Source organism: Pinus tabuliformis, chromosome 6, assembly GCF_031772625.1.
Source record: "Pinus tabuliformis cultivar Carrire ecotype Pingquan chromosome 6, CPIR1, whole genome shotgun sequence".
Classification (NCBI taxonomy): Eukaryota; Viridiplantae; Streptophyta; class Pinopsida; order Pinales; family Pinaceae; genus Pinus; species Pinus tabuliformis.
Window position 1 is genome coordinate 351860208 of NC_142292.1, and position 22892 is coordinate 351883099.

At 38.6% G+C, this 22892-nt stretch overlaps 1 protein-coding gene across 1 annotated transcript; it reads right to left on the bottom strand.

The window, feature by feature from the left end:
• Positions 1-19779: 19779 nt before the first annotated feature.
• On the bottom strand, positions 19780-20142 carry LOC149258750 (uncharacterized). The gene has a single exon (XM_089430943.1). The coding sequence runs from the start codon at positions 20140-20142 to the stop codon at positions 19780-19782; it is 363 nt and encodes a 120-aa protein (XP_089287069.1).
• Between the last annotated feature and the right edge of the window lie 2750 nt (positions 20143-22892).

Consider the following 22892-nt stretch of genomic DNA (forward strand, 5'->3'; position numbering starts at 1 on the left):
CTTTCTGCATGACCAAGGCAAAGCTTTGACTCATAGCTTCTTCATTGCTGCCAAAAATAATGTCATCTACATACACAGCAAGTATTAGCAATTTGTCATTTTCAACTTTTATATAAAGGTTGTTGTCTGCTGATCCTTTTGAAAAACCTTGTTGATGAAGATATTTGTCCAAACGATAGTACCAAGCCCTTGGAGCTTGTTTGAGACCATAGAGAGCCTTTTTCAATCTGCATACAAGATTTGGATCATTTCCAAGAATGAACCCATCTGGCTGCTCAATGTATACTTCTTCTTCCAAGTCTCCATTCAGAAAGGCTGATTTCACGTCCATTTGAAATACTTTGAAGTTTTGAAAACTTGAGAGAGCAAGGAACATTCGTATGGCCTCAAGTCTTGCAACAGGAGCAAAGGTTTCTTCAAAGTCTATTCCTTCTTGCTGCGCATACCCTTTACAAACAAGTCTGGCCTTGTTTCTAATTACTTCTCCATTTTCATTCAATTTATTTTTGAAGACCCATTTTGTTCCGATAACATTCTTATCCTTTGGTCTAGGAACCAGTTCCCAAGTGTTGTTCTTTTCGATCTGCTCAAGTTCTTCATCCATTGCTTTTACCCAACATTCATCTTTGCATGCCTCTTTCACATTTTGTGGTTCAGTAGAGGAGAGTAATGCCAAATAGCTTGAGGCTTCTGCAACTGTTCTTCTTGTTTGTACACCTGCTTCTTTCTGCCCCATAATCTGAGATTCTGGATGATTCTTCTGAACATATCTGGATGGAGTCTTTTCTTCTATTCTTGTCTGCTCCTCTGGTTCTTCTTGAGGTTCTTCTTGAGGTTCTTCTTGAGGTTCTTCATCATTCTGTCGTTGAGGGTAGCCTTCATCTTCTTCGATGTCTTCATGATGTACTTGCCTAGGAATGTATCCCTTCTCATCAACCACTACATCAATGCTGTCAACAATTCTGCCAAGTCTTTTATTGTAGCACTTGTATGCTTTGCTATGTGGAGAGTAACCAAGAAGAATGCCTTCATCTGCTCTAGGTTCAAGTTTGCCAAGCTGCTCATTAGTATTCTTAATATAGCATTTGCTCCCAAAGATTTTGAAGTGCTTTACCGAAGGAGTCTTACCACTCTAGAGCTCATGAGGAGTTTGAGTGTTGTTCACCCGGACATTTGTTTTGTTGAGAATAACAACCGCAGCATGTGCAGCTTCACCCCAGAAAGTTGCGGGAGTTCCTGACTCATCAAGCATAGCACGAGCCATTTGTTGGACTGTTCTGTTCATTCTTTCCACAACTCCATTTTGCTGAGGAGTTCTAGCTGTAGAGAATTCTCTTCTTATCCCATGTTCTTCACAGAAATCGAAAAATTCATTTGAGGTAAACTCCCCACCTCTGTCGGATCTGAGGCACTTAATTTTGTGACCTGATTCATTTTCAACCAAGGATTTGAAGGATTTGAATTTTTCGAATGCTTAATCTTTGTGCTTCATAAGTCCTAACCAGACAAACCTGGAGAAATTGTTAATGAATAATATCAAGTATTCTTCTCCTCGAGGTGTTATTTTCCTGAATGGATCGCATGTATCTGTATGTACTAGCTCAAGAGGCATGCTAGCTGATCCTTCCTTCTCTAGAAAGTTAGTTCTGGTTTGCTTTCCAAACTGACATGATTTGCATATGGTGTTGTCAGGAATTTTGATATCTGGAATATCGCGAACTGCCTGATATTTGCATGCTTTCCTTATTTGTGAAAAGCTTAGATGCCCCAACCTCCGATGCCATAACCAGTGCTCATCATCCTTGCTCAGATAGCATTGTTGTTGTCCTTCTTCAAATATGTACAGATTATTTGGAGTTCTTTTGCCTTTGATCACTGTTTTACCTGTATCAAGATCACGAACAAGACATCCATTTGATCTGAATATCACCTCGGTTCTTTGATCACACATCTGGCTGACACTTAGAAGATTATGCTTCAATCCATCAACATACAAAACATTTCCAGCCTTGACCTTTTCTTTTAACTGAGCAATGCCTTTTCCTTTTATTGTTGCAGGAGTATCATTTCCAAAAGAAACTTTCTTTCCTTTTTCTAGAGAAAAATATGACTCAAGTTTTTCTTTATCACCTGTCATATGCTTCGAACATCCACTGTCAATGTACCATAGATTTTTCTGTCCCTTTGCATAAAATGCTATCCCACATCTTTCTGTTTGTGGTTCCTTTATTCTCCATGTTTTGGTGCTTGAGGCTTGTTCCTTTTTCTGCTGAAACCTGCTCCTGCATTCAGAATCTTCATGACCAAAGTTATTGCAAATAGAACATTCAACTTCATTTTCAAGAGCCGAAAAGTTGTTATAGGTCCTTTTTGTAATCCCGGTCATACTTCTTTGTTTTTGAGCTTCTCTAGTCATGATTGTTTTATATGCAACACATTGAGTTGCTTTGTGACCAAAGTTATGACAAGAGAAACATTGTCCATTGAAGAAACTTCTGCGGTTATCAAATCTACCGGCCAAGTGATTGTAATCTCTATTGTCATTCATTCTTGAACCAAATTGAGAAGATTTTACCTGTGGCTGGTTGTAGCTTTTGTTCACTCTTAAGACGGATTGCCCCTGATAGTCTTTGTTTGCAATTCGTCCCTGCTTTACCTGATAGTCTCCATTGTGCTTTTGCTCATTCCTTTTTGCTGCATCAAGATAACTTTTTGAAGTGGATGCTTGAGAAGTTTCTCCATTATAGCCCAGACCTGTCTTGTTTAGAGGAGAACGTTGTACATTGATAATCTCATCCAGAGTTTCAGATCCTTTGACAAACTTAAGATTAATAGCTTTTTTTTTCTCAATCTCTTTTCTAAGAGCAACAATTTCACCTTCTAATTTTTCAAGATGTTTTTCCTTTTCATCAATTTGAAATTGTAGAGTATCAATGATCATATTATTTTCTTCTAAACATCTCTTGAGTCTAGTAATTTCTTCAAAAAGGTTATCCACATCTATAGCATCCATATAATCATCATCTTCAAATGCCATTAACAGTTTATATTCATTACCTTGTTCATCTTCATCACTATTTGATAGACCATCACTATCTTCATGAGTGTAGTAGCTTTTCTTATTTGCACCCTGTTTCTTGTTCCATCTAGCAGGTTCCTTTCCTTTTTCCTTATAAGGACATTTTGCAGCATAATGACCTACTCTTCCACAAGCAAAGCATTTAAAAGGTAACTTACCTCTGAACCTTCCAGAACCCCTTTGAAGATTTCTGACAAAATTTGATTCTTCTTCTTCTTCTTCTGGCACGTGACTTGCTTCATAATAGTCTCCTTTGCCTGAAGCCTTGAAAGCAGCTTCTCTTCTGTCTGATGGACCTCCCTTTCTCATTTCATAAGCAGTTAGAATCCCGTGTAGCTGAGACATAGTAAGAATTCGTAGATTTTCCTTTTCTTCTATTGCAGACACTTTAGATTCAAACTTGGGGGACAATGATCTTAGAACCTTTTCAACCACAATAGCCTCTTTTATTTCTTCACCCAAATTTTTCATGCAATTAACAATCTCATCTACCCGAAGAAAATAGTTAGCCACACTTTCATCATTATACATCCTGAGATTCTCATACTGAATCCTGAGAGTTTGAAGTTTAGCACGCTTTACCTGTTCATCTCCTTCGTAGCTCAAGACAATCTTGTCCCATATTTCTTTTGCGGATTTATATTGCATAACCTTTACAAATTCTGTTTGAGATAAGCATCCCAACAAAGTGTTGACTGCTTTAGCATTTGTTTCATATTTCTTCTTTTCGACCGCATCTGTAGGAGTAGTTGAAGGAAAAGCGTAGCCTGTATCTATGATATCCCAAACTTCTGTACCAAGAGATTGAAGATATGCAGTAACTCTTACCTTCCAATAATTGAAGTTTGTCCCATCAAAAATTGGTGGCCTGATTGATGCTTCCCTCTCGTAGTTTCTCATGATGAATGATCTTCCTTCAAGCGATCAAGCTTCTCCGAAGGACCTGCTCTGATACCAATTGTTGGAAATAATACTGAGAGGGGGGGTGAATCAGTATTATCAAGTTCTTTTAACAAATCTTCCTTATTTACACTTTGAATTATTTTTGCATATCAGCACCATAAAATAATGAACAAGAAAAACAGATAGTCACACCAAAGAACACCAGATATAAGGTGGAAACCCAATGTGGATGAAAACCACTTGCTGCAATATGTCTCTATCTTCTTTCAAATTAGAAACTCCTTTTACAATGGTCTTGTACTGGTGCAGTCCTTTGCTAGTACGCAGGCTGCAACCTGCAGAGAGCTACAACTCTCTCTCGTTTTCCAGTCTCTCCTGGAAGGGAGCTACAACCCCCTACTTCTTACAAGGACCACTTTTCATAAATTTTCAAACTGGATCCATAAACATCAAATGATCATCAAGTATATGTAAATTACACAGTCAACTGCAGTAACCAGATCAACAATAACAGAACTAAACCCAGAACACCTTATCAACAAGAGAAATTCAGTCAACAGAAGATCTTAAGACAGATACGCAGTTTTCTTTTCTCTAGCCTGCGTCGCTACGCACTTCACCTTCTGCTTCTATGCGTATACCCGCAGAGAGCCTTCTGCTGCACCGCGTGCCCACGCACTGCTTCTTTTGTCGCGCTGCATACTGTACGCACCCAGAGACACTATCGTGCCGTGTACAGCCACTGTAGCCACGCACTCAGAAAGACTATTGCGTCGCGTACTGCTACGTAGCCACGCACTCAGAAAGACTATCGTGCCGCTTACTTTTACTGTGCGTACGCACCTGAACCACTGTCGCGCTGCGTACCCATGCAACCCTTCTTCTTCTGCATTTGCGTACCCACGCAGTGACCCTTCTTCTACTCTGCGTACCCACACAGTTCTTCTGTTTCTGCTCTGTGTACCCACGCAGAGGCACCGTTAAACACCTGCGTACTTCTGATTAGGGCTGAATTGGTAGATCACCAGTGTGCTACAGTTAGTCGGATGCCCAGATCTGATCATGCGCTCGAGAGATCACCCTTCACAGATTCGCTTTCCACTTCACTTTCATATAGATCAAGCTTTTGAAACAATAACCCAATATTTCAGATCTTAAGATATTCAATTTGCAAGAGATGCTTAGCCAAGTGATCTCCTCCGCTTTATATAGGCAAGCTCCTCCTAAAATCATGGATCAATACCACGAGCCAAAACCATAATAACACAAATACCGTCGGCTAAATACCAAGGATTAAACATAAGAAACCCCACGTGTGCTTTTCTCTGCCTTGAAGTGAGTGCACTGGGGGTACGCACCTCCTGAACGGCTGACCTGCGTGTCTGGCCGCGGTCCCTTCACGGTGTACCTACGGGTACGCATCTTCTGAACTGTTCTCCTGCGTACTTCTTAATTTTCAGCATATTGAGAGCCTTGCCACGGGTGTTGCCATCAAGTACAACATCTGTAACATATAGCCATACCAGAAACATAATGCGAACACTCTATTATCTTCTGGCGAGAAGAGTCATGCAGCTCATCAATTACCCTCTTGTTATCCTATGAGATTGCTCGGGCACCACGGTCTTGGACAACAAACTCCTCTTTGCCTTTTTTTTTTTTGTCTTTTTTCCTGTTTCTCTTCTTCCTGGGACTAGACTGATTTGGAGCCAGATCCAAATCCTTTAACTTGGTTTATAAACCCTTCTTTAGGTTGCTCCTGAATATCAATGATTTGTCTCACACCCCCAAATTGATGCAATGTAAGAAATTCTTCTTAATTAGAACCCCGATTTTGTCAATTCCTCACTTACTAATATCTTAATTAATCTATAGTGACAGAGTTTGTATTCTACCTGGGTTTCGGAACCCTTCTGAACACTTCGAGCCATCTTCGCTAAACTATTCAACATGAAATATGGAATATTGATGGATTTTCCAGATTCAAAATACATCAGAAGCAATATGTGATAAAAAAAGGTCATTGAATACCTCCCTTCACAAGTAATAAACTTATGCAATATAAGAAGCAAATTTCTCCATTTTTCAATAATCTGGTTTCTGGGGACGCCTTTCTTCCAATCAACCTGATACTCTTCTTCCATCAAGAACATTCGCCAAGCTCCCTTTGTCACCTCTGCTTTTTTAAACCATTGTTCTCCAATGCAGGGTAGCTCAGTTGCTTGTGCAATGAATTGTTCTAACAATTCAAATGTCATTGCTCCAATGGAAATAGTCTTGCCATCAAATTGTTTTGCAAAAGCCACCCTGCTTCCTGCAAAATAGGTAAACTCGAATCATATTTTATAGTTCCTTTGAATTCTTTAACTGAGAATGGCTCCATCCGCACTAGTTCCATAATGCATGTATACAACTTGAAACATAGAGGCACAATTCTACAACCAAAATCCTAAATTTCCAATCCTTTGTTATGCACAAGTCGAAGGGTGTAGGAATAGTCTTCTCTTACTATGATGTGCAATGCATGCACCCAATTAAAACGCATAATCATTCAAGTTTGATACCTGCACTACCACCACAGACTTCAAACCCCAATTACCATTTATAGCAATCGTGACTCGCCAGATACGAAATTTGGTTAAAAAAATAATGAGATCAGGTGAGGTTCACAACACGGGAGAAGGACTAATGATTAACCCAACATGCATGAATATCTAACAAGGGGTAATGATCATGACATGTTATCATATCGAGACCTTGGGGTTTCAAATGCGACATGGTAACATATGTCATTATGATAATGAAAAATGGGTAGGAATTGACCTTCACAGTCATAATCTAGCCTTACTAATTGTTGTGGGGAAAAATGCCTATGCAGGACGATCCTATCCACCTAAGGTGTGATAGTGCCTTAGCAACAAACAAAGACAGCTATTCTAGTATTCTTCCTTTATGAATTAAGAATGAAGAGAGATGGATGGACTAACCGGTGTCTTCCATTTGTCCCTCGATCCGGTTTCTCTTCTCTTTGGGTGTTCACAGCTACTTGCCTTCTCGCTCGCCCAGCTTCAACAGGTCTCTGCAAGATCACAAGAGAAGAACACTACACAAAGACATAGATTCATAATCATAACTAGTTCAGGATTAGAAGTAAACTAAACATACTAATGCAATCATACATCAAAGATACGTCAGTATATAGGAGAAACCAAGATAGCTTTATTGATGAATAACAAGGTTTAGGAAGAGATACAACCCAGAGGGCTCCAATCCAGCATCTCCTTCCCAGCAAAATGGAATTCCTATCTTAGCCTCCCTTAAAAGCATTAAGCACCCAATGATTCTAGTCTCAAACCAACAACAATTCTTTGCAATAACAAAATTCCAGCCTCTAGATCTCATGGAGGAGAGATCCATATATAGATGTTTGGAGAGAGGATGAGTCAGCTTGAGATCTGACTAGTGTCCTCTCCCTCTGTCAGTTCTTGATTCCACTTGGAGGTTCTTGCTTCCACTTGGAGATTTGGAACCTCTTACTCATCATAGTCGAATTCCTTGAGGCAAGTGTCATTTTGGAAGCTTCCTGGGTTTTGACACCTTGTGGAATGAACTTGCCACATGTCAACTCTCGCTCAGCGCAGGTAGCCAGTGTTGGCTTTGACATTCAGCGCAGGTAGCCAGTGTTGGCTTTGACATTCAGCGCAGGTAGCCAGTGTTGGCTTTGACATTCAGCGCAGACAGCTAGTGGAGCCACTGAAATGATCCTGAATTGACTTGTTTTTGAGCAGTTTCTGGTGGAGAACTTCTGTGAATTGCTGTGGTTTGTTAGCCTTGTTCCTCTAGGGGTAGGAACAACATGTTTAGGGACTTTGGATCCCTTAGATTATGGACATTTCATGCTCAATGCTGTAAGGCACAAAAATGTCTATAACAGTTGCCCCCTAAAGTATGAGGCCGTTCATCGGGTGAAATGCTTTATCCAGGAGGATCCGAAGTTTATCCAATGCTGGGAGGAGACCTGTAATAAGATACAATACAATACATTATTTTTCATACTGCTTTCATGATCTAGCTGAGGCGGGCATTCCCATGCTCAACTTTATAAATTCATTTTTATGTACATAGAACAGACAATCGTCTGATGGTAGACTGATAATTTTGATGAAATTATCATCCTTTGGGTAGGATGATCATCTACTGCAATAATGTACATGTCAAATGTCTTTATCTTTCCTGAATATATATCACAGCCCGGATGGATGAAACTAGATCCGGGGTCTTCAAACTCGTTCGATCTTCACTCTAAGTACAAGTCGATCCATGTGAGAAATGTTCTGAAGTCGAACATGGAAAGACATCGCTTGATTACCGGTCAATGAGGTAAACCGTTAACAAGCGCGAGAGGAATCACCGATAATGATAATGACCCTCAAGGTACTGCAGTACAATTCACGTGGTGTGAATAAAGGACTTGGCGTCGAACACCACGCAAAATCTTCCGGTCGAAGGTCATTGATGTATACCTGTCGCCAGAAGTGAGAAACTTGCCATTGAGGCATGCAAGCTTCAAAGTACAGAAGGGGTTGTTCCTAGATCAACTTCTTGGATGATGAGCTGATGTCGACAAGAAGCGATCCGTCAAAGGAGGGCCTTAATGAATCCCACATCAATGACACGGAACAGAGCTAATGATTTTGATGGAGGTGAAAACGATCTGTGACATATGATTCAGGGTGGCGGTCATGAAAGGATGAAGGATAATGTATGGCAGTGGATGGGACACGGTTGACTTTTTCTGAACGACTTCTCTTGAACATTTGGCGACACTGATGCGATGGATTGGTAGCATTACCCCAAATATGGATGGTATGGCGAGACCATGGTGATGTGACCAGTGAATGAAACAACCCAACCCGATTGCGGTACGGAGGAAAAGTGTCATGTTCAAGAGCAACTTGCTACCATCAAAGTTTTCTTGAGTTTCTCCCAATTTTTCCCCAGTCATTGCTGACCAGTACCTCTTTATTTTTGTCAAGCTTGAGGAGGATAACATATGCTTGTTCTATAACCTGCCCTTCGGGCAAGCCCATCGCTATGTTTTAACGAGCCTAGCGATAGTGAAACTCGTTCTCGTCTAAAGACAAGTTTGTCGCTATTTAGTGATTTTAACGAGTCTAACGACAAGGATAACTCGGTCCTTTTCATTTTTAGAGAGTCTGAAAAGGTACATAAAGTTAACTCCAAAAGTCCTTTTTCGTCATCTAATCCCTTAAGTCTGAAAAAAGTATAAAACAATACAGAAGGGATGAGTTTTCGATAGTTTTAACGAGCCGAACAAAACAAGCGCTCGATCTTTTTGTGCAATAATCCCTCAGGTCCAAAAAGATTAAAATCTAGAGGAGGGATAGCACTTCCGGTCGCTTTAACGAGCTGGAAGGCCAAAACTCGGCAATCTTTTCATATTTTACGAGTCAGTTGAAAAGAGCTTAAAGAAGACTCGTCTTTTGAGGAACGAGTGATAAATAGGGTTAGCAGCTGATTCCAGGTACAGGTTGGAATTTTCCAATCACGGCAGTGTCACAAGGATGGCTAGGTGAAATCACTCTTCGCAGCTGTTCCTCAAAATGGGTAAACAATCATATGGAGGTGAACGATCGGCCAATGGAAAAGTGGAGGTGATGGTGCAAACACGACCAAGGCTTTAATGGCTGATAATTACATTCACAGTGGTTATTTACCGGGTAGTGGTTCATTTTTTATTTTAAAATGAGCTTAAACACCGGTGGAAACACTTGCTCATTGCTTATGTTTATTTTTTAACGAGCATGAAGTCCGCGTTAAAACTGCTCGGATCTTGCGTTTATTTTTTAACGAGCATGAACTTTGTGCTAAAACTGCTCGATTAACCTAGTCATATGATAAGAGTGTCTCATTGAGATTCTATTTTTTATGGAGCTTCATCTCACAAAGCTATGCCCCGCACCTTCCGTTATGCAAGTTCGGAAACGACTAATCCTACGGGTTTAAAGGGTTAGAGGTCCTAAAAATTTAAAAAATAAATAGTCGCCCCTTGCTTGCACTCCAAAAGGTTTGCATGCCCCCAGGTATAAAGTACGATTTCAAGGTTACCTCTACTTCTTTTCCGTCAAAACATTTGTTTTAACGAGAGAGGCTTACCTCTTTCAGGTTACCCAAAGATTGTCTCGTTCGCGGCCATGAATAAAAAACTTCTTCGGCGATGTCTACCGAAATAAACAAAGGTGAGTGACGATGCCCGCCAACTCACATAACTTTGACAAAAGAATCTTATTCTAGAACAACCCCTCTTCCGTGCCGGACGGGGTACGGACTAGTCATATTCTCCCACGGAAACCTACCCTATACCCAAAGTTTCCCTTCCGAAGCAGACCAGGACGCATGCCCCCTGGGTTCCAGTCGTATCCTCCTAGATTACTCGCGCTCATCAGGAGGACGGACCGTGGGTTGAGACACTTCTTGCGTGAAGAGACCATTTAGGGAAGGTTCATGACTATTTGCGATGCGTGATCCGGGAAATGAAAGTTGGTCCACGAGCTTGACCACTCTTCCTTCATGCGGAAAACACATTACTTTAAAGAGTGAGGAGACGATGGCTCCCATGCAATATATATAGTCTCGTCCAAGGAGTAGGTTATAATCCAAGGGTCCTTGAACGACCATCACGTTCATTTGAACGGTCTTCCCTTTCAATGTGATTGGCACATTCGGGAGGATCCCTAAAGGTCGACTGGTTCCTTTATCGAAGCCTGATAGATTTCTCATTTCAGGCAAAAGCGCTGGCGAACCAAGTGCTTTCCAAGCAATAGAGGAAAGGATACTCACAGATGCCCCCTCATCAATGATAGTGCCAGCCATTACCATTCTGTATATTTGAACGATAATTCTGAATGGTATGCTAGCTGGCAACCGGGGTCTGCCTAGTTGGTTCCAGTCGAACGAGACAACTAGGTTGCTTGGTGGTGGGACCGAATAGACGGCCGGATATTGCTCTGACGAACTTCCTTCCTGCGATAAAGGAATGGGGGAATTGCCCCCTTGTTCATCGGAGTCAGTGTTGATGAAGAGAATTTGGGCGGTGTCGCCTTTATTCTCCTCTGTGATGGTATCATTCGAAGATAGAGCCTCTGAAGGCAAAACCGGGTCAACTGCCGCCTCAACCTTTTGACTTTCGTCAGGTATGGATTCAGACGGTTCATCTCCAATGATAGGTGCTTCGGCTGACCATCTGAGCGGGCCAGCCGAGTTCTCAACTAGTGAAGGACTTGGCAGGAGTTTTTGATATCCAGCAGGAAGTTGTGCTCGTAAAATCGGGCGATCTTCCAAAACTCTTTTTTCCTCGTCTAAGAAGGGACAACGGTGGATGGCATGGTCGCCTTCACACAGTTTGCAGGGAAATCTAGCTTTCCCTCTCTGTCCTGTGGCTTCACTTCCACTAGTTGACGGTGGGCTATCAACATGGCTATCAGAGGTTGACGCCACCGAATTGTGCAAATGGGGAGACCAGTCCCTCAGTATCCAAGGGATGCAGGGACAATCTCTGTGGAAGTGGTCTCCCTTGCATATGACACATGGCGATTTAGGCCTGGTCAGTGCTGTGTGTGGATTTTTGTCAGACGACACTTGTTTGCCCCCAGTCGCCTTTGGCTCCTTCCTCTTCTTCTCTTTCTTCTTCTTCTCCTTCTTCTCCTTAGGAACTCGGTTTTTTGTTCTACCAGTTCCGTCAAGCGAAGAGGAAGGAGGAGAGGAAGAATTATATGAAGTCGAAGGCTGGTGAGCAACTCTGGTCTGATCTAACTGTTGACTCGACTGTTCAGGAATAGTGGTGTTCTGAACGACATTGGTTGAAAAGATCCAGACCGGCAGGCCAATTGTCAATCCTGGAAGTGACAAAGTGGCCATGTGGGGTGCACCAACATCTCCCCAAGAGGAGAAGGGACTAGGATTTCCACCAAGGGGAATTCCTTGGTTGGTGGGCTCCATCTTTTCAACCTAAAGATCAACGTGGGAATAAAGGGTGATTGTTCCATTTAAAATAAATTGTTAACGATGCTTTAGACACAGCTTGCTTTTTCACTTTTAAAGAGTCGAGAAAAATCTAAAGATGACTCTAGTCTCCTTCGATGTTTTAACGAGCCCGAAGTGACAAATGCTCGGATGGACTTTTTCCGTTATAGAGTCTGAAAAAGGCCAAAAGGAATTGCTCTGGAGTTCTAGTCAGAGGGTGTGCCAAACTTTTCGCAAAACCGCAGAATACTTTTTAAGGTACGGGCGGTCGATCTTCCTGAATGCTGTGTTCAGTGCATTGTGATCAGTAGGGCAGCCGACACGGCTTCCTAAGGATAAAGGTTATATTCCTATAGGGGTCTCCCAATATATACGTGACGGTACGTGGGAGCACAATCCGTACTGGCGCTATCGCCCCTCAGGAGAAATCACCCACCTTCAACGAGATCGACAGTCACCAGGCTTTACGACGCCGGAACACGTCTCTAGCCTAGACCTCTATGTTGTGCGTTATGTTGCAAAGCGTTGTTAAGTTCATTCAGTTTATTTTAAGTTGATATTTTTAGAAGTTTGTCTTTCTAGATCACCACGAGATGTATGATACAATTCCTAAATGCAGTCTAAAGATGATAAGCAAGCTTTATATCTTTTCAACTTTGAAAATCCTAGCTACTAAGGGAAAAGAAAGACACCATCTTTTCTCAAAGAGCAATCAGCACACTCTAATGCACTTTTCCTAAATCAAGCATGCAAACTATCAAGATGCAAATGCACAATGCAGGTGTTTGTTTTCCGCTTTCTTAGTATTGATGCCTACAAAGAAAGCTTTTTGTACAACTTTGAATTTGCTTTTAAATGACAAGCACAAACAAGTTTACTTTTTCGAAATCAGAAAGGGTAGAAGAGATTACAACACTTTACGACTTTCGAAATGAACACTTGTTTCGACACTTAAAAGAGACAAACTCAAACCAATAAGAAAAAGCAAATGTATAATCAACTGTAAACAGCCAATGAACTCTCTCCTAAGATCACAATCAACAGATCTGAATCAAGGGCTACAGGATGATTATTTCACTCATGCAAAGGAAAACTGTAAATGATGCCACAAACACATAAAAACACTCACAGTCTTTTTGTACAAAAGGAGGCGGAATTTAAGCAGAGAAAAGGAGTTATCAGACTGGTACCTATGCTGGTTACAGGCTGCAAAAATCAGAGATCAAAACAGGGCAAAACAGAGCAGAGAACCCCAGCTGCACAAGGCCAAACTGGATCAGCGCAACCTCAACACTGGGGTTTTGACATTCAGCGCAGGTAGCCTTCACGGGACCTGCGTTGAAATGCAGAATGCCTTCACAGGGGTCGCGCTGAAGGAGAAACGAGAGTTTCTCACTGGGTTCTGGGTCACAGATTGCTAATTAATCTACTGTTTCAGGCCAAATAAAAGCAACAAGCAAGGTGCAATCAAAGGGATGCTTTGAGGGGGTACTAAGATCTATCACAAAGGATCATCAAATCATTTGTGAGTCCATTGTTCAGATCATAGACAAATCCAGTGATTGGATCAAGGCAGCAACTGTCTACTTTGCAACTGAGAATAGCAGAAGCAGTTCGATTGTTGTTGTTGAGTCTATGAAACAAACAATGATAGAGACACAAATAAAATGACTAAAACAAATGTCCCCAGCGGAGTCGCCAATTTGTTGTGGGGAAAAATGCCTATGCAGGACGATCCTATCCACCTAAGGTGTGACAGTGCCTTAGCAACAAACAGAGACAGCTATTCTAGTATTCTTCCTTTATGAATTAAGAATGAAGAGAGATGGATGGACTAACTGGTGTCTTTCGTTTGTCCCTCGATCCGGTTTCTCTTCTCTTTGGGTGTTCACAGCTACTTGCCTTCTCGCTCGCCTAGCTTCAACAGGTCTCTGCAAGATCACAAGAGAAGAACACTACACAAAGACATAGATTCATAATCATAACTAGTTCAGGATTAGAAGTAAACTAAACATACTAATGCAATCATACATCAAAGATACATCAGTATATAGGAGAAACCAAGATAGCTTTATTGATGAATAACAAGGTTCAGGAAGAGATACAACCCAGAGGGCTCCAATCCAGCATCTCCTTCCCAGCAAAATGGAATTCCTACCTTCACCTCCCTTCAAAGCATTAAGCACCCAATGATTCCAGTCTCAAACCAACAACAATTCTTTGCAATAACAAAATTCCAGCCTCTAGATCTCATGGAGGAGAGATCCATATATAGATGTTTGGAGAGAGGATGAGTCAGCTTGAGATCTGACTAGTGTCCTCTACCTCTGTCAGTTCTTGATTCCACTTGGAGGTTCTTGATTCCACTTGGAGATTTGGAACCTCTTACTCATCATAGTCGAATTCCTTGAGGCAAGTGTCATTTTGGAAGCTTCCTGGGTTTTGACACCTTGTGGAATGAACTTGCCACATGTCAACTCTCGCTCAGCGCAGGTAGCCAGTGTTGGCTTTGACATTCAGCGCAGGTAGCCAGTGTTGGCTTTGACATTCAGCGCAGGTAGCCAGTGTTGGCTTTGACATTCAGCGCAGACAGCTAGTGGAGCCACTGAAATGATCCTGAATTGACTTGTTTTTGAGCAGTTTCTGGTGGAGAACTTCTGTGAATTGTTGTGGTTTGTTAGCCTTGTTCCTCTAGGGGTAGGAACAACATGTTTAGGGACTTTGGATCCCTTAGATTATGGACATTTCATGCTCAATGCTGTAAGGCACAAAAATGTCTATAACACTAATTACATAACATGAACTAGGAGGAGCGTTTTTTTGTGATTAAGTTTATATAGATTATAATATAAATATGACATGCTAAACATTAAAGTGCCAATAAGTCATTTTTCTCCTTTTATTGATAATGAAGGCAATAATACTTTATTGTACGTTTCACTCTGAAATTGAACCATCATATATGAAACTTTCCAAATTCTACAAAATTTACTAGTTCAAATGTACATAATAAATATTTGGATAGGTAAAAAAAATACCATTCCTTTACCAAAAAAAATAATTCTATACTTAGGAGCATTCCTTCACTTTGAAACATTGCCCATGTACTTAAGCCAAAAGATATTATTTCATACTTAGAAAGTCCGACTGATCACTTCAAGGAGAAAAATTCTTAGGTTGGACCAATAGAATTACAAATTTGAGTTCTTTGATGCTCTGAAAATACTCAACATCAAGAATACATGTTGCCATAGTTCAGTTGTTTGTTATGAATCAAATAGAGTTCTTGAAAATATTATCAAAGCTTAAAGATAGAGAGGGGGGGAAAAGGTGGGATAGGAATACTGTAGAAAGAATGGGAGGGAATTTATGAGGGGCGTAGAGAAATAAAATAGAGTAATCAATGTATAGGGGGTGTTAGCGCTTGAAATTTCACCTCAGGCTGAGAAAGGTAAACTTCAAGGAAACATCAAACCACTTAGCCTCGTAGCTAGCCCTACGGGGCAGGAGAGGGCTCTCTCCGGTCTATCTCGGTAAAGATCTTCAACAGGCGAGATAGCCAATGAGGAAACACTGATTTTAGGCTAGTAAACTGATCAAAAGGTTTAATTTGGGATTTTTAGGGTTTTGGTGGAAAATTGGGGAAAGACAATTCTGGGTGCGGGGATTGGACACAGTTTTTGCAGGGGGTTCTTTAGGGCAAGGTAGGAGACTGTACTGATGCCTTTGAATTAAGTGAATGGATAGGAATGAACGGTGAGGAGCTAAAGAGAGCAAGAAACCTTCAAGAGTTCTCTTTAGACGGATGAAAACATAAATATTAAGCAAACTTAAAAGCAGAGCATGACAATCATGAATTCTACTTTAACACTTCATTTGCCTAATTTGCATAAGGAAAAGTAAGAAGATGAATCACATAACAAACTTATGAGTACAAAGAGAAACACACCATCAATACATGTAACCACAGGAATCCCAAAAAGGACTGCAAAACCCTGGTCTTTCTTCCTTTGCCAAAATTGCAGAGATACAATGAGTAATACAATAGAAGCTTTCTCCGTCAAGAGTCCAACCATGAAAATGACCAAGAAAGTACATAATATAGGCAATCTAACATCTTTCCTTGCCTCTAGGGGTCGAGCTCACTATCCTAGGAGCTGTTTCAACCAATTCTAAACTGAGCACTAAAAACTAGGCATTCAAAACAACTTGCCTCTATAAGCTAGGAAACCAATTCATTTATTAAATTTTTACCTATCACATGAATGAATCTTCTAGAAGAGATAAATAAGTGTCAAAATATCATAAAGTTACATCATTTACAACAAGGAGGATCAAAATTCACTCCAAAAAGTCAAATCCAGTCAAAACTGCGTTTTGCTGAGCTGTAGGTGAATTTCTGTGAAAACTGCCCAACACGTCGCTCCAGTGTATTTTCTCAACTGGTAAGACTCCCTTGACACGTCGCGTTGGCCCAACACGTCGCGCGCGGGCTCTGTCTACAATTTCACTCAATTTCTCTCCAAATCGCTCTTCACTATCGCTTAGAGGCAAATGATGATCAAATGGAGGGAGAGAGGGGCTTTATAGGCTTGATTTAAATTAATTTCCCCTCAAACCCTCTTTCTAATGTTTTTAACTTGACACTTTTTCAAAATTTAAATGCTGCTGACTTTATGGTTTCTTTTTGTCCTGAAATTGGTTGAACTGATGCTTTTTCTTGAAAATTTTTGCAGGGATAGCTTCTGAGGAATCTTGGCAAAGGGGACCAGGGCTGCATGCTGACTTTCGAAGAATTTTGAATTTTTACAACTTTTTACAAAAATGAGAAAAAATGACCTTGTCTTTAAAAACAGGGTTTTTAAATCCAAGGTAAAATTTAGCTGTACAAGATGAGATCTTTTGAAGAAAAACTTTGATAGTCCTCCCTCTGGCCTGCTGGGCATTTATTGACTTTTAAAGACATGACCTCAAAGACAAATTGGACCTAAACCCTAGACCTAGGACTTTGACCTCACGACAAGACAAGTAACCTTGAAAGAGTTTATTGACTGAAACAACTTGATCTAGCAGTGCCAAGAGGGGAATAAAGACACCAGCTCCTCCATCAGGGTTATGGCATGCCTAATGGAATGCAATGAAATGACACTCATGAGACACCTACTTATACAAATGCAAAGAGCTTTGATCGCTGATGGAGGGCTACTAGACCGACTCTAACAGGGGGAAACAAGAAAAGGGACATGAAAAAAAAATTAAGGGAATAAGAGGGAAAACGGAAGTGGGAATCAATGAATTGACTGGAAGAAAGGGCTAGATACATACTTATGGTATTAATGAAGAATGGAGAGGGATGATAGAAGAGGGAAAAGAAGAATGTCAGAGTACCCAATTTAGAAGATGATGTCTCTGTCGAAAAATAATGATGTAACCATGTAAGAACAATTTAACTACAACGAGATTTATTTGCTACTTGCATGGAAATTATGCATGCCACCTGCCCTAAACTTTGATAAGGGTTGTGTTTCCATTGGTTCTTTTTTGCTGCCACCAAAATTTGCCTATAGAAACCAACTTCTTCTCTGATATAGGTTAGTCATGTACAAAAATCAAGCAGCAATCCCATTTAATTTTTAAAAAATAGCCTACTTGCCAGTGAGCTGGTTTTCAAGTAGACACTTACACAACTATGCCAACAAGCTGATTTTCACAATTATGTGTTTTTTCCTTTTTATGGTTTTTTATGTTTTTATGTTTTTTGTTTTTTTTGTTTTTTTGTAGAGTTGAGGCTTTTGTGATCCATAACAAGTTTATGATAGATTTTTCGGCAAAAATCACATGAGAAACCATTTGTCGACGCGTTTCGAACCAACCAGTGTGGTTCATCGTCAGGACAAGTTGAAGAACAGATCCAGCTTAGCCTGCTTAAATAGCTAGAGCAGAGACACCAACGGTTACCTGGGCAAAAGGTTGACTTAAGGAGCAAGGTCAAATTTAGTTATATTAGGTAAAAAATAAATAAATAAATATCTAAATATATAAATGATAAATTATAATATAATAATAAAAATAAATAAAAATATATAAATTTATATATAAAAATATAAATTTAGTTATATTAGGTGTAAGATAAATATATAAATGAAGAATTATAAAATAATAATAAATCATTTATTTATTAATACATATATAAATGAAGAATAATAATAAACTATTTATTTATTTATTAAATAAATAAATAAATGAAAAAATATATATTAATAAATATAATAGCAAAAATAAATTATTTATTTAATTTATATAAATGGAAAATAAAAATAAATGGTATCATTAGTAAGGTAAATACATTCATATATAAATTTAGTTATATTAGGTGTAAGCTAAATAAACAATTGAAGAATTATAAAACTAATAATAAATTATTTATTTATTAAATAAATAAAAATATAAATGAAGAATTAAAAATAATAATAAATTATTTATTTATTTATTAAATAAAGGAATAAATATATAAATAAATGAAAAATGAAAAAATATAAATTAATAAATATAATAGTAAATAAAATTTATTAATTTATATTTTTTCATTTTTCATTTATTTATATATTTATTCCTTTATTTAATAAATAAATAAATAATTTATTATTATTTTTAATTCTTCATTTATATTTTTATTTATTTAATAAATAAATAATTTATTATTAGTTTTATAATTCTTCAATTGTTTATTTAGCTTACACCTAATATAACTAAATTTATATATGAATGTATTTACCTTACTAATGATACCATTTATTTTTATTTTCCATTTATATAAATTAAATAAATAATTTATTTTTGCTATTATATTTATTAATATATATTTTTTCATTTATTTATTTATTTAATAAATAAATAAATAGTTTATTACTATTCTTCATTTATATATGTATTAATAAATAAATGATTTATTATTATTTTATAATTCTTCATTTATATATTTATACATTTATTTATTTATCTTACACCTAATATAACTAAATTTATATTTTTTATATATAAATTTATATATTTTTATTTATTTTTATTATTATATTATAATTTATCATTTATATATTTAGATATTTATTTATTTATTTTTTACCTAATATAACTAAATTTGACCTTGCTCCTTAAGTCAACCTTTTGCCCAAGTAACCGTTGGTGTCTCTGCTCTAGCTATTTAAGTAGGCTAAGCTGGATCTGTTCTTCAACTTGTCCTGACGATGAACCACACTGGTTGGTTCGAAACGCGTCGACAAATGGTTTCTCATGTGATTTTCGCCGAAAAATCTATCATAAATTTTTTGTTTTTTGTTTTTTGTTTTTTGTTTTGTTTTGTTTGTTTGTTTGTTTTTTTTTTTTTTTTTAAGAAAAAAAAAAATTCAATAAATACTCACCGTAGGCTAGAGATCTAATTTTCCTACCATCTTCAAATCTTCTTGTTGTTCGACCCTCTTAATAAATTCCTCCTTGGTAATGGGTTGCTGGTATATCCTCAGTCTATGCCCATTCACCAAGAAGACAGTCTTGTGCTCATCAGTTTTTTTAATCTCTATGGATCCATTTTCAAAAACTCTAACCACTTCATAAGGCCCCAACCAACGAGTGTGAAACTTCCCTTTAAAATTCTTGAATTTTGAGTCAAAGAGAAGTACCCAATCCTTTGGATGGAACCATTTTCTCTTGATCATCCTATCATGCCACTTACTACGTTGTTGTTGAAGTAAAGTAGTCTATTGAACAACATCTCTTCTCATTTCATCTAACTCATTCAATTGCATGAGACGTTGTTGTTGTGCCTCAAAGAGATCTAGACCCAACTGAACTGCAATTCTGTAGGTCTTGATCTGAAACTCAATGGGTAGAAAAACCTGTTTCCCATAAACTAGTTCATATGGAGTGTGATCGGTACTATTCCTCCAGGTAGTCCTATATGCCCACAAAGCCTCTGGTAACTTCTTTTCCCAATCCTTTTTGTTCATGTTAACTGTTTTAGTAAGGATTGTTTCAATGACCTTGTTTGTATATTCCACTTGACCGTTGGCTTGTGGGTGGTAAGGAGATTGCTTTCTGTGACGAATCTTATATTTCTCCATTATTCCATTCACAACGTCGGAAGCGAACTGCACTCCATTGACAGAAACTATTTCCTTGGGCACACCAAATCTCACAAAAAATCTTCAAATATAAAATCAATCACAGAATTTTCGGTAGCATATAAAATAGATTTTGCCTCTACCCATTTAGTAACAAAGTCAATACAAACCAAAATATACCATTTATTTAAAGATGGAGGTGAAATAGGTCCTACAAAATCCATTGCCCATTTTTCAAAGGGTTTAATCATCACTTGTGGACATAAAGGCATCTCATCTGCTTGCATCAGTCGACTGATTCACTAACAAATGTCACAGTGGATGACATATCTTTTTTCATCCTTAAAAAGAGTTGGCCAAAAGTAGCCTACTCTAAGCACTTTGTAAGTTGTTCTATTATCAGCAAAGTGGCCCCTGCAAGGCTCATCATGAGCTACTCTAAGAATGTCAAACACATCTTCCTCTCTCACACACCTGCGAATAATCAAATCAAAACCTGTGTAAAAGAGTTCACCTTGGATCCATGAATATGAAGCACTATTTTTGATAATCTTCTGCTTCTCTCTAGTAGAGAGGTTAGGTGGTGCTTTTCCTGTCACAAGGTATTTTTCTATGTCTACAAACCATGGCGAGTTAGTTGACATGGAAAATAAGTGTTCATCGGGAAATGAATCATCTACAAGAATATTTTGACCAGAATTATCTAATCTAGATAAAAAATAAGCAACAACATTAGATTTCCCTGGCCTATCAATGATTGTAACATTAAATTCTTGTAGTAATAATAACCACCTAGTAATCCTACTGCTAGTTAATGGTTTATTCATCAAATATCTAATTGCAAAATGATCAGTATGAACAAAAAATTCATATCCAGTAATATAATGTCTGAATTTATTTATGGAAAAAACTATAGCTAAAATCTATTTTTCTGTTACCGTATAATTCAATTCAATAGGAGACAAATTCTTACTAGCAAAATAGATGGCATAGGATGCATGATTTTCTTCCTGACCCAAAGTTGCACCAACAACAATCTTTGAGGCATCAGAGGAGATATGAAATGGAAGGGACCAATTAGGTCCCCTCGGGATTGGTATTTTTACTATTCTCCTTCAAGTCCTCGAAGGCTCGTTGGCAAGCTTCAGTCCAAGATAAATCATTATCCTTGGCCAACAACCAAAAAAGAGAAATCCTAGAAAAATTCTCAATGAATCTTTGGTAGTAACCCACATGACCCAGGAATCCTCTCACTTCCCTTTGTGTTTTTGGCATGGTAAGTGTATGATAACATCTATTTTAGCTGGATCTACCTAGATACCCTTATCAGAAATAAGATGGCCAAGGACCACCCCTAATTTGCACATCAATCTACATTTTTTGTCACTCAAAGCAAGGCAGGCCTCTTGGCATCTAACTAGCACTTTCTCTAAATTTTGGAGGGCTTCCTGAAAAGAATTACCAAATACTGAAAAATCATCCATATAAACTTCTACACACTTGAGGTCAACAAAGATAGCCAAGATTGCCCTTTGAAAAGTAGCAGAAGCATTATAAAGTCCGAAGGGAAGCACTCGGTAAGTGAATGTTCCCCAGGGACAAGTAAAGGTAGTCTTGTCCTGATCCTCAGGTGCAATTTGTATCTAGTTGTAACCACTGAAACCATCCAAAAATGAGAATTACTTTTTACCCGCAAGGGTATCTAGTACCTAATCAATGAAGGGAAGGGGAAAGTAATCAATGCAAATTCACCACCTCCCATATTTTTTCGGGACTACTACCAATGGAGAGACCCATTGGCTATCAGATATAGGATAGATGAAGTTGGCATCCAAGAGTTTCTGAAGTTCTTCTTTAACAATATCTCAGAGTGTGGGGTTCATTCTCCTTTGCGGTTTTCGAACAGGTCGAGCACCCTCCTGAATATAAATATGATGAGTGCAGGTTTCAGGAGGGATGTCCTTCATGTCCTCATAACTCCATGCAAAGGCATCAAGATGGTCTCAAAGCAATCTCACAAGTTTCTCTTGTTGGGATGAGTCCAAGTTTGTGCTAATGTATAAAGATTTTCTTGGACTTACCTCAACAAGAGTAGTGTTCAACTCATGAATATATGTGGTGGCTACCAAAATTTGTAGTGATGATGAGGATTTTGGATCACGACTTTCTAGGAAACTTGGTCTAAAAAGCTGACGAAGCATTCCAAAGTCTTGCATAGTTTCCAAGTTACCAAGAAAGTCCTGAATCACACTCTCCTCAGTATACTCAGTATACTAGTGAATCTGATCTATCATAGAAAGAGACTGAGTCTCCTCATCACTACTATCATAATCCAACCACAAGGTACCACAAAGCTCCTGGATAGATATGAGAGCTGCGTATAGGGTGACCTTATTCCTAGCATCCCCATGGGAAATATACATGTCACTGGAGTGACAAAATATATAGGCATCGACTGTAGCAAGCCATGGTCTTCCCAAAATCAAAGGGTGTCCCCCAATAGGATTCTTTGGTTGTAAAATAATAAAATTTATGGGGTACTCCTAGAGTCAATTGAGACAATCACATCATCTAACACACCCTCTGACTTGATTTTATATCTATTAGCTAGTTCAAGCATAGTGAGGGTAGGATGAATGTGAGTTAACCAGAGTTGCTCCATAATTTTCCTAGTCATTACATTAATAGTCGCTCCAAGGTCTATCAACACATTGGCAACAAAGATGTCTCCTCTTTGAACATAAACGATT

Bases quoted from the DNA above. Each gene is read 5' to 3' on its own strand.
- LOC149258750 (XM_089430943.1), bottom strand. From the start codon at position 20,142: ATGGAGAAATATAAGATTCGTCACAGAAAGCAATCTCCTTACCACCCA.